The 13,746-nt window shown below is 38.3% G+C and overlaps 1 protein-coding gene across 1 annotated transcript in view; it reads left to right on the forward strand.

The window, feature by feature from the left end:
• Positions 1–8,411, forward strand: part of ESYT3 (extended synaptotagmin 3) — a 57,580-nt gene extending 49,169 nt beyond the window's left edge. Inside the window, exons 21-23 of the mRNA XM_060010054.1 lie at positions 4,368–4,473; positions 5,309–5,358; positions 5,698–8,411. Coding sequence (XP_059866037.1) covers positions 4,368–4,473; positions 5,309–5,358; positions 5,698–5,734 — 193 coding nt within the window. The 3' untranslated portion in view covers positions 5,735–8,411. The remainder of the gene's footprint in view (positions 1–4,367; positions 4,474–5,308; positions 5,359–5,697) is intronic.
• The last annotated feature ends 5,335 nt before the right edge of the window (positions 8,412–13,746 follow it).

Below are 13,746 nucleotides of genomic sequence, written 5' to 3' on the forward strand. Positions count from 1 at the left end.
ATAAAAACTGAAAGAAAGCCAGGGTGTTGCTATACTTATATTAGACAAAACAGACTTTAAAACAAAGACTGTAATAAAAGACAAGGGCATTACATAATGATAAAGGGGTCAATCCAACAAGAGGATATAGTATTTGTAAATATTTATGTACCCAACATAAGAGCACCTAAATACATAAAGCAAATATTCACAGACCTAAAGGGAGACATAGACAGCAATAAAATAATAATAGTAGGGTACTTTAATACCCTACTTTCATCAAAGGATAGATTATCCAGACAAATTCAATAAGGAAGCATTAGCTGTATATGACATGTTAGACCAGATGAACTTAACAGATATACAAAGAACAGTCCATCCCAAAGCAGCAGAATACACATTCTTCTCAAGTGCACATAGAACATTCTCCAGGATAGATCATATACTAGGCTGCCACAAACAAGTCTTAATAAATTTAAGAAGATTGAAATCATATCAAGAAATCAAGAGAAATCAAAAAACACCTTCAGACAAAGAAAATGGAAATGTAACATAACAAAATTTATGAGATGCAGCAAAAGCAGTTCTAAGAAGGAATTTCATAGCAATAAATGCATATATCATAAACAAGAAAAGTAAGAAATAAGAAAAATCTCAAATAAACAACCTAACTTTACACCTCAAGGAATTAGAAAAAGAAGAATAAAGTCCAAAGTCAGCAGAAGGAAGGAAATAAAGTTCAGAATGGAAATACAGACTAAAAAGACAATAGAAAAAAAATCAATGAAACTTAGAGCTGGTTCTTTGAAAAGATAAACAAAATTGATAAACCTTTAGCTAGACTCACCAAGAAAAAAAGAGGACATAAAAGAGGAAAGAGGAACTGTAAAATTGATACCACAGAAATACAAAGGATAAGAGACTACTATGAATAGTTATATGCCAACAAATTAGATAACCTAGAAGAAAAGGATATATTCCTAGAAAGATACAACCTACCAAGACTGTATAATGAAGAAAAAGAAAATCTGAACAGACTGATTACTAGTAAGAAGTTTGAATCAATAATCAAAAATCTCCCAACAAACAGGTCCAGGACCACACAACTTCACTAGTGAATTCTACCAAATATTCAGAGAAGAATTAACACCAGCCATCCCCAGACTCTTCCAAAATATAGAAAAGGGAACAGTTGCAAAACTCATTTTACAAGACAAGCACTACCCTCAGACAAGGATGCCCACTCTTACCAGGTTTAAACATAGTATTGGAAGTCCTAGCCACAGCAATCAGACAAGGGAAAAAAAAAAAAAGGAATCCAAAGAGAGAAGTAAAACTGTCACTGTTTAAAGATGACATGATGCTTTATAAAGAAAATGCTAAAGATGTCACCAAAAACCTATTAGAACTAATAAATGAATTCAGTAACATTGCAGGATACAAAATTAATATACAGAAATCTGTTGCATTTCTATACACTAACAACAAACTATCAGAGAAATTAAGAAAATCCATTTATAATTGCATCAAAAATAAAATATCTAGGAGTAAATCTAACTGAGGAGGTAAGAGACCTGTGCTCTGAAAACTGTAAGACGCTGATGAAAGAAATCGAAGACAACACAAACAGATGGAAAAGTATATCATGCTCATGAACTGGAAGAATTAATAATGTTAAACATTATTATTTCTGAGCTGTCTATTCGGTCCCATTGATCTGTCTCTTTTTATGCCAGAACCATACTGTTTTGATTATTATAACTTTGTAATATAGTTTGATGCCTGGAGGCATCAGGGAGCATGATGCCTCCAGCTTTGTTCATCTTTCTCAAGATTACTTTGGCTCTTTGGTGGTGCCATGCAAATTTTAGGATTGTTTGTTCTATTTCTGTGACAAATGCCATTGGAATTTTGATTGCATTGAATCTGTAGATTGCTTTTGTCCACACATGTATAGCTGATTAACTTATGGCAAAGGAGCCAAGAATGTATAATGGGGGAAAGCACAGTCTCTTCAATAAGTGGTGTTAGGAAAATTGGACAGCCACATGCAACAGAATAAAATTCAACCACTATCTTATACTAGACACAAAAATTAACTCAAAATGGACTAAAGACTTGAAAGTAAGAGCTGAAACTCTGAAACTCTTAGAAGTGAACATAGGTGGGTTAAGCTCATTGACATCAGTCTTGGCAATGGTTTTTTGGATTTGACACCAAAACCAAAGGCGACTAAAGCAAAAATAAACAAGTGAGACTACATGAGACTACATTAAACTAAAAGGCTTCTGAACAGCAAAGGAAACCATCAACAAAATGAAAAGACAACCTACCGGGGCTTCCCTGGTGGCGCAGTGGTTGAGAGTCCACCTGCCGATGCAGGGGACACGGGTTCGTGCCCTGGTCCGGGAAGATCCCACATGCCGCGGAGCAGCTGGGCCCGTGAGCCATGGCTGCTGAGCCTGCGCGTACGGAGCCTGTGCTCCGCAACGGGAGAGGCCACAACAGTGAGAGGCCCGCGTACCGCAAAAAAAAAAAAAAAAAAAAAGACAACCTACCGAATGGAAGAACATACTTTCAGATAATATATTGGAAAAGTAGTTAATATCCAAAATCTACAAAGAACTCATAGAACTCAATAGCAAAAAAATCAAACAATCTGATTAAAAAATGGGCAGAGGCTCTGAATAGACATTGTTCCAAAGAAGACATACAATTGGTCAGTAGGTATATGAAAAGATGCTCAACATCATTAATCATCAGGGAAATGCAAATCAAAACCACAATGAAATATCACCTCACACCTGTCAGAATGGCTATTATCAAAAAGAAATAACAAGTGTTGGTGAGGATGTGGAGAAAAGGGAACCCTTAGGCACAGCTGGTGGGAACGTAAATTGGGGCAGCTGCTATGGAAAACAGCATGGACGTTCCTCAAAAAATCAAAAATAGAACTACCATACAATGCAGCAATTCCATTTCTGGGTATTTATCCAAATAAAACAACACTAATTCAAAATGATATATGTACCCCCATGTTCACTGTGGCATTATTTACAATAGCCAAGACATGGAAACAACCTAAATGTCCACTGATGGATGAATGGATTTTTTAAAATGTGGTCTGTGTGTGTGTGTGTGTGTGTGTGTGTGTGTGTGTGTGTATATATATGTATATATGTATATATATGTATATATATGTGTGTATATATATATATATATATATATATATATATATATATATACCATAGAATATTATTTACTCATGAAAAAGAATGAAATCTTGCCATTTGAAACAACATGGATAGACCTTGAGGGCATTATGCTAAGTTAAATAAGGCAGAAAAAGATAATTACTTACGATCTCACTTATATGTGGAATCTAAAAATGCCAAAAACCAACCAAACAACAAAACCCAAGCTTATGGATATAGAGAACATATTGGTGGTTGCCAGAGTTGGCGGTTGGGGTGTGTGTAAAATAGATGACTGGTCAAAAGGTACAAATTTCCAGTTATAAAATGAATATTCATGGAGTTATAATGTACAGCATGGTGACTATAGTTAATAATACTGTATTACATACTTGAAAGTAGCTAGGAGAGTGGATCTTGAAAGTTCTCATCACAAGAAAAAAATTTTTTTGTAACTATGTATGGCGATAGATGTTAATTAGACTGATCATTTCACAACATATCCAAATCACATCATTATGGTAAACATGAAACCAATAATGCTATGTCACTTATATCTCAATTTAAAAAATTAAAAGCTATTATGGGATTATATTGAATCATGTGTGTCAAACTTTTCAAAAGTGTGAAGCACTATAGAATTTAAAGAATCTTTCACTCAATTAAAAAAATTTGAAGACTTTTTTTTTTTTAAAACCAGAAATGTAAGGAGTCCAGAGGCATCTTATGAGTACACGACAAAGCTTGTATACTAAGATTCCTCTGCCTTACTCCACAGGCGTAAGTGGGAAAAGACCACTGTTTTCCATGCAATTCCAGCAAACCTAATTATTCAGCATCCTAGCCCTTAGCTGGCACTGTTCTGAGAGAGAAGGGGCAGCCGAAAGAGTGACAACCAGAGTAGAGTCAGAGAAGGAAAGAAGCAAACCCCAAAGCACAATAGTTCAAGGAACTTCTCAGAGAAGCAAACAGCCTCTTGACACTTCCAAGGTTTGTGAATATAACACAGGACAGTGATTATCTATCATAATGATGCACTGAGTATCTGCTGTAAGCCAGTACTGTTCTAGATGCTCTTCTCTATAGTCTATATCTTCTGTTTTAAAGGTAGGCAAACAGATGAAACACTTGAGATTTTCAGTGAAAATGATTAAAATATATAAATCGCATTTCCTGACTTTTTGCTCCTTAAAGATTTGAATTTTTTGTTCCCTTGGATGAAGTAAAGAAGAGGTCACTAGACATCGCAGTGAAAAACAGTAGGCCACTTGGCTCACACAGAAGGAAGGAGCTAGGAAAAGTAAGTACAAAAGGGACTTTTGTCATTCTTTCCCTCCTGTTGGCTAACTGGAGTTCACTGGTGGAACACACCCTTGCAGAAATTCTGATGGGATCATCTGGCTATTACCAGAACTGACTTCAAGGAAGGTATAGCCTCATTGGGAGGCTTTTTGTTTTGTGTCTTTTTAAAAAATACTCTTGAAACTGAAGTATATAAATTAATATAATAAACCCTATTTTAACAAACTTGAATATCCAAGTACATCGCTACACAAGTATTTGAACTTCTACTATGGAATTAAGTATTGTTTTGATAAATACAGCATTGTGTGAAGCTTGGATCTCATTATGTCAAGATTTTTGTGGTGAATGGGATTTTACTTAAAGTTAGAAGTAAAGGAAATATAATCCTCAGGAAGATGCCAAGGAGAGACAAAAAAGAATATTTGTACACTCTGTAGTTGTTGTATTTTAATAAACACCTCTTATACTCATTTTTAAAAGCCCACTTCTGTGAAGTAGGTGATGATATCCCCATTTTTACTACTGAGGAAACTATGGTGTCTTGCTTAAAGTTCTGTATCAGTTCATGAGTAAAGGCAAGCTGTTCTCTCTAAAACATGCATAAATAAATTCCTGAGGTACAACTGCAAACAGCAATTCACCTCTTCCCAGGACACTGAGGTCAGTGTCAGTACTGTCCCTCTGGAGAGGTTCTGTATTGAAATCCAAAGGAAAAAGAGCTCCTGCTCAGAACTCAAGGAGGCCCTTTTTATGATCAATTTCATTTATCCCAATATGTTTCCATTTAATGCAGTTTTGGGGAAGGGAACTGATTATTTGTGTTTGTTTAGGTACTGATTGACTTATCAAAAGAAGATCTGAATAAGGGCTTCTCACAGTGGTAAGTAAGCCCTTTCATTTGATCAAATTAAATTTGCTACTCAAGACATTGTCTCAGACAGTTGCCCATATTCTCTCTCCAAAGTTCTTCCCTTTTCAGTACATATCAGCTCCTTTGTTTATAAAGGAGACATTATCACCTTAAGGCTTTACTGCCTACAGATTTCACTTACCTAAAGGACCTCTGTAAGCCCTAGTCTTAACCCTGGCCAGCCAACTTACAGAGGTGAGTTCTGCTGGTCCCACAGAGGCCCAGGTAGGGTAGATTAGGCCACCTGTCCTGATGTTGCCACAGCACACTCTCAATACTAACACAAGTCCAAACTCAACTATCTTACAGGTATGAGCTGACTCGAGATGGCCAGCCCAGAAGTTGATGATGAACAACAACATCTTTATTTTTTAAATGTGTATATATGTATATTTTGTAACTTAAATCAGAACAGCCATTTGAAAAAAATACATACATATACATACACACACACACACACACACACACACACATTCTTGTGTGCAGTATAACTGCATGACTGGATAGTATTAGGAAGAGGTAAACACATGTAAAAGCAAGAACTACTCTTTCTTGATTGGATTTAATTGTTTAAATCCATAAACAAGCAGCGTATTTGTGCCTAACAAATTATCAGAACCTCAGTGGTGAATTTTCACTGACATAGGACTCGCGTGAATGTATGCACCAAAAGGGTCCTGTCTCAGACACAGAGGGTGAGGGAGGTCTGTTTGTGAAGCAGCTATCAGTATTCCTGGGCAGTGACTGACCAAGGGAGGAGGCTTCTTTTATGGGACTAAAAAGTGATCCACCAAAAAGTGCCAAGAGCTAACTCTATCTAAGCCCTGCTGGCTGCCACCTCTGGTACTTCTCTGCCTGGAGGTTCGTTCATGTATCTGATTTGGAACTAAAATGTACTTTCCTGATGGCAACAATGTTAGTGATAGTACTCCAGTATGGGATGGCCTGGGACCAAACTCCAGCATTTGGCATTATTTCCATAGGAAAATGTAAGAAAAGTTTTAAACCCAGGTCTACGTCTGCACTCCCATAGAGCACTGGAGGCTGCTGCCGAGTGTCAGTGCCAGAGAACAAGGGGCTTTCTGTATCTCTCTCAGATAGGTTTGGGAATTCTGCTCCACTCTTCTAAGAGAGGGCTAGTTCACCTAAACAACATGTTAAAAGCAAAATATGTAAATTGTATATTTAAACAAGTGCCTCTTCTGCATTTCAGACTTTATAAAACCACATATTCTTGTCCTTTCTCACGCTCCTAGAGCTGTTGTCGAGTCACATCCTCTTCACTTATCTACGCAGGCAGTACCCCCTGCCATCAGTTTCCTCTCCCTACCACTGCTTTCACTGCCACTTTTCTGAAGAATGGTAACATCTTAAAACAAAGTTTTTGTCATTTTACTCTCACTTATAAATTATTATTTCCTGCTTTCTACAAAATTCAAGCCCACTCCTTGTGTTTCAGACCTAACATAATCAGGTCTCCAGTTTTCTGCTACCTTATTCATGTGCAGATGCTCTGTTCCAGAACAGTCCATATATATCCTGTCTACTAATCCTACTTACCTCTTAGAGGCCTATGTCAAACCCACCTCCTCCATTAAGCCACCCCACACTGACAGGGCCTCTCCCCCCTACCTAGGGCAGCGGTCCCCAACTTTTTTGGCACCAGGGACCGGTTTCGTAGAAGATAATTTTTCCACAGACTGGGGCGGGGAAGGGAATGGTTTGGGGATGATTCAAGCACATTATATTTATTGTGCACTTTATTTCTATTATTATTACACTGTAATATATAATGAAATAATTATACAACTCACCATAATGCAGAATCAGTGGGACCCTGAGCTTGTTTTCACTTGCCACTCACTGATAGGGTTTTTTGTTGTTGTTGTTGCAAATGTCAGGTTTATTGTATTCATATTTCTAAATGGATGTTTTTAGACCTTGACCAAAATAGAAAGGGCTGGTTTACATTTAATGCTCCATTTTAAAAAGAAATAGTTAGCAGAAGAACAAATCAGATTGCAGTGGGGTGGAGAATGCATCATAGCTTTACAAAAATAAGAGAGACTACTCTTATCCTGGCCAAGTATTTAAAAACTCAGTCATTGGTTAGCAGCAGTCCTTAACATTTTTATACCCTCATTATAATTTCCTCACGTTGTAGAAGAAGCTAAGGGTCACTCTGAAGATATTTTTCACAACAGGCAATTCATAGAAGAGAAATCTGAATGCAGGCTACACATGAAAAGATGCCTTGACTGCACTAAGTAATCAGAGAAATGTACATCTAAACAATAGTGAATTACCATTTTATACCCAACTGATAGGGTTTTGATACGAGTCTGAAAGCAACTGATTTATTATGGTCTCTGTGCAGTCAAACCTCTCTCTAATGATAGTCTGTATTTGCAGCCGCTCCCCAGCACTAGCATCACCACCTCAGCTCCACTCAGATCATCAGGCATTAGATTCTCATAAGGAGCGTGCAACCTACATCCTTCGCAGTTCACAGTAGGGTTCGCGCTCCTATGAGAATCTAATGCTGCCGCTGATCTGACAGGAGGCGGAGCTCATGTGGTAATGCGAGCGATGGGGAGCAGCTGTAAATACAGATGAAGCTTCGCTCGCTCACCTGCCGCTCACCTCCTGCTGTGCAACCCGGTTTCTCACATGCCACGGACCAGTATCGGTCCATGGCCCGGGGGTTGGGGACCCCTGATCTAGGGCATCTACTATCAACACTGTACATTTTTCATTTTAGCAAATCCTTGCCATGTAACATTTAATTTTTAAAAATGTTTATTAAATATCTACTAAGGTCATATGCTAATCAACTACCTGTACTGTGACTGGTATTTAATGTTTCTGTTTACTCTCCAATTGACCTAGAAGCTACTTGAATTGATTTTCACCCCCATCATCCAAGGCTATGCTAAGTACGTGGCCGACGTGTAATAAAATTTGTTTCTGCTGTTTTGAGTGACAAATTCTCATAATAAAATGGGACAAGTGATGCCTGTCCTATCTACCTCACAGTGGCATTGTAATGTTCACTAAACAGACAAGTTGCTTGAAAATGATAAAGTGCCAGAGGAGTAGAGGGAATGTATCATATGTCACGTCCTGAATATCAGCAACCCTAAAGCAACTACTGAGCAAGATGGCAGACAAAGCAGACAAGTGAAAACCCATCCGTCCTCTTCCAAACACATAGAAAACCTCGTTAAACCATGAACGACATTTATTTTAAACATGGTTGATTAAAAAGTAACACAGGTAGGGCTTCCCTGGTGGTGCAGTGGTTGGGGGTCCACCTGCCGATGCAGGGGACGCGGGTTCGTGCCCCGGTCCGGGAAGATCCCACATGCTGCAGAGCGGCTGGGCCCGTGAGCCATGGCCGCTGAGCCTGCATGTCCGGAGCCTGTGCTCCGCAACAGGAGAGGCCACAACAGTGAGAGGCCCGCGTACCGCAAAAAAAAAAAAAAAAAAAGTAACACAGGTGAAGTTCTGGTGATGATCCAAAGAGAAAGTCTACAGCAGGGTATAGGAGTTGAAGGGGGTGTTTTGAAGAGAACCAGAATTTTAGCACACACCAGAGAGAAGGCAAAGCTACTATGTAAGGCACAGGAGCCTGAAAAGTTTTGTCATCAGAAAATGCCTTTGCTGCCAATGAGGACAAGCAGTTGGTTGTCAGCAGTGGGTGGAAACAATCACCTACTCTCTCCTACAGGACCACGGGGTCTGAAGTTACACACAGTTGACTTGGTGTGGAAACCTCCACACCTGGAAACTAATGTGAAAATTGGTTTAGAACCTGCAACCATGTGAAGCCCTGACAGAGGCAACCACAAAATTAGCCCTTAGGGTTGTCATGCCCACCTAGGGCACATGTTGGACCACTGTAGCAGATAATTCCCACTAAAGGGAAGCTCACAGGCAAAAATTATAAAAACAAAAACAATTTTAAAAATATGAAGCACATGGGAATACCAACTGAAAAATGGCCACTAGATGTATTTCAGCAAGAAGGAAAATGTAACATTAAGGCAGAAGTGGCATGTGGGAAACAATGGAGAGCAAAGAAATCTGTAAAATGTGTTGGTAAACCTACGTAAGTCTTGATTGTTTAAGAAATATAAAGTAAGCAAGCAACCAAAAATGTTTGTAAAAACTGGGTTCAAAAAGCCTGTGGCACTGAAATGCTAGTACTGACATCTAAGAAGGACCATGAAGCTGGTTCAGAGGAATGTTAAAGTCCTTATTTAAGAAATTAAAGATAGTTTTCTATTTTAAAAATTAATTATTAGTATGTGGCAGTTACTAGTTTATTACCTTTCAGCTCCAAGTCAACCCATCTTTGCCCTGCTTTGATACTAGAGACACCACAGCCTCCTCTCCTTTGCCAGGGAGCTTGAGGTTAGGCTTCCCAAATGAGGGCACTGGAGAGACACCGCAAGGCCAGAGTGGGAAGAAGGGGCCTTTCTTTCTTCTACTGAGGTGCTTTTTTCCTGGCTGTGTGAGGGCCATCCTCAGTTACCAAAGCACCGCCACAGTTTACTCTTGGCTCACGCCCTTGGGCTTTGCAAACGTAAATATAGCCTTCATGGTTCAGCACCATCCAGCACCCTCTGGCAAGTTTCTTTGCCACAAGTTGGTTGCCTGTTCCTATAGCAGCCAGACCTCTACTCAAAGGTTTAAATCTCAGCCTAGTGGGAAGGCAATTTTTAAGTTTCTAAGTTCCTTCCTTGTTCACTCTCCTTTATCCCTGGGGGTAGTATCTGCTTTCTGAAGTCGCTACTGCATACCCCTTAGAGTCTCCTTTTCTCCCCTTTTAGTAGGTAACTACCATTACTAGTTAGCCATTCTTGTTTTAAAATTTTCCTGTTAGGCTACCTGTGCAATGTAGTTTCTATCTCCTGACCTTGACTAAGTGTATATTAAAAATTTTAAGATAACCAATAAAATAGAGTAACAATAGAAAAATCAACAGAGCTGAAATATAAAACTTCCAAATCAGTAGTGAAGAAGAAAAAAAAATAAAGAGAAATTCAATACCCCCAAAAAAATAGGAAAGAAAAAAGTAGCATAGAAAAATATGATAAATAGAAAATACAAAAGAAGATAGGCAAAAGACTTCTAAATATATTTGTAATCACAATAAACCCACTATTAAAACCTGCAAGGGGGTCAAATTCCATGAAAATAAAAAGTACAGCTATATGCTATTTACAAGAGGTTCACTTCAAACACATAGAAGTGTTGAAAATAAAAGGATGAAAAAGATATACTCAAGGGTAGTTTAGATTTGTTTATAGTAATGGTAGCAAACATCATATTTAATGGTGAAACATTAAATGCTTTCCTTTTGAAATCTGGAATAAGAAAGGGCTGCTTGCTATCACCACTTCTACTCAGCCCTGTATTGTGGCATATGTAGTTGGGCAAGAAAAAATAGGTATATCTGACCAAAACTGTTGTTATATACAGATGATATGATCATGAGCATAAAAATCCAAAATAATCTAAAGGTATACTGCTAGAGTTAATCAGAGAGTTTCTAGCAAGATTGCTAACTGCAAAGTTAATATTTAAAAATCAACTGTAGTTCTCTGTTCCTGAAATAGTTGGAAAATGAAATTTTAAAAAGATAATTTATAAATGTATAAAAGATCAAATACTATGAATACATCCAACAATAACCCCTATGGGAAAATTATGAAACTTTATTAGAAATGTTAAAGGGAATCTAACCAGATGGAGAGCTATGCTGTATTTGGAGTTTGAAGACCCAACATTACAGATGCTGATTTTCCTCACTGATCCTATCCTTAATGAAAAAAGAATCTCAATATGTAGTGTGTGCGTGTGTGTAACTTGATAATCTGATTCAATACACATGGAAACATAAAGGGTGGGAGGCCGTCAACTGGATACCAAAGTTTATTTTAAAGTTAAAATAATGAAAACAGTGGGGTACTAGTGCAGGGAGAGACAACTGGACCAAAAGAATAGAAAAGAGAGTCCAGTAACAGACCCATTCACACACAGATATTCAATTCATGACAGAGGTAGCACTACGAGCAGAGGGGAAATAGATTTTTCAATAAATGGTGCTGAGATAACTGGGTATCTATGATGGAAAATGTAAAAATGGTCCTTTACTTATACCACATTTAAAAAATCAAACAACTGCAGGTATATTAGACTAAGTGTGAAAGGCAAAAGTGTACAGTTATAAGATAAGAGAATAACTTTACAACTTGTGACTAGAGAAAGGTTTCATAAGACACTTAGAGCACTAACTATAAATCTCTACATCTTTAACTATACTCTCTATATTAAAATTAAGTTTGTCAGTTCATAAAAAGAAACTAGAGGAAAATGGAAAGAGGACATAGAATGGAAGAAGACATTTGCAACACATATAACTGTCAAATGGCTCATGACCAGAATATATAAATAACTCTTACAAGTCAATAGGAAAAGACCGACTGTCCAATAGAAAAGTGAACCAAAGATACATACAAGCACTTCAAAAAATAAATACAAATGGCCAATAAACAAAGGAAAAGATGTTTAACTTCATTAGTAATCAGGAAAATGAACATTAAAACCACACTAAGAGCTCTATACACTATACTGGCAAAAATAAAAAATCTGACTTACCCAAAATTGGTCAAGATATGGAAAAATGGGAACTCTCATACATTAATGGTGGGAGTATAAACTGGTACAACCACTTTGGAAAAGAGTTTGGCATTTTCTTCTAAAGTTGAAATATACATTCTCCATCAAAGTTGCACACTATACAACCCCAGAGGCTCCATTCACATGGTTAGATGTGTTTTACTCTAGGACCCAGCAATTTTATTTCTTGGATATTGCTTCTAGAAAACCTGCACACATGCGAACAAGGATGCACATACAAGAATGTTCACAGCAGTAGCTCACAACAGCCAAGAACTAGAAACAACCCAAATGCCAATCTCTAGTAGAACAGACAAATGGATTATGGAACATTCATAGAGGAATACTAGACACCAATGAAAACAAATGACCTAGACCTACACACAACAACATAGATGAACAGTACAAACAATGTTGAACAAAAGAAGAATTAAAAAGAACATATACAATATGATTCCATTTTTATAAAGTTCAAAAATAGGCAAAACTAAACTATCTTGGTCTAGGTGTACACACAAAACTGGCAAAACTATTTAAAAAACCAAGTAAGTGATTAACATAAGTCAGGCTAATGGGGGAAGACACATATGGTATGTGGGGGAGGCCTTTGGGAGTGCTGGTGAATGTTCTGTTTCTTGATTGTTGCATGGGTGTGCACTTTATAATCATTCATTATACTTGACATTTATGGTTTTTATCATACTTAGCATATGTGTTATATTTATAACACACAAAACAGATTAGTGAAATAGGACTTCCCTGGTGGCACAGTGGTTAAGAATCCTCCTGCCAATGCAGGGGACACGGGTTTGAGCCCTGGTCTGGGAGGATCCCACATGCCGCGGAGCAACTATACATGTATGTCAACTATACATCAATAAAACTGTAAATAATCAAGAGCTAAACAATGGTTGCAGTACTTATATTTTAAATAATTAAAACTGGATAAAAGTAGACCTGATAGAGAGGGCCTAATGTTCTTCCTACTAGCAGCACTGTCCCTTCTCAGTGGCCCTCCAAAAAAACTCCTAGGCCTCTGAGGAAGAGTTTGAAAACCTCTGTTTTAAACTAAGAGTTAACCACAGGCTCTTAAACTAGCTGACAAAATTTAGATTAACATAATTTTAAAATTATATTTCTTCCATGCAAATCAAAACTATAATGAGGTACCACCTCACACCAGTCAGAATGGCCATCATTAAAAAGTCTACAGGGCTTCCCTGGTGGCGCAGTGGCTGAGAGTCCGCCTGCCGATGCAGGGGACGCGGGTTCGTGCCCCGGTCCAGGAAGATCCCGCATGCCGCGGAGCGGCTGGGCCCGTGAGCCATGGCCACTGAGCCTACGCGTCCGGAGCCTGTGCTCCGCAATGGGAGAGGCCGCAACAGTGAGAGGCCCGCGTACCGCAAAAAAAAAAAAAAAGTGGGGGTAGGGGGTGAGGGAGCAGCAGTAACCAAAAGTGGCCCGTACTCACAGATGTGAAGCCAAACACCTGTCCTTTAAGAAAATCAGAATGAATATGGAGAACAGAGGGTAAGTAGAAAACTACTCTTACGTAAAACACAGCAAAGGTGAACCAGGAAGGGTGCCCAAGGAAGGCTCAGCCTAGTAAGAGAATACGACTCATTATCGGTGAGGAATACAAGTAAGTCACTGAGAACATTTAGGTTTGGA

The sequence above is a fragment of the Delphinus delphis genome, chromosome 4, assembly GCF_949987515.2.
Source record: "Delphinus delphis chromosome 4, mDelDel1.2, whole genome shotgun sequence".
NCBI classification, from domain to species: Eukaryota; Metazoa; Chordata; class Mammalia; order Artiodactyla; family Delphinidae; genus Delphinus; species Delphinus delphis.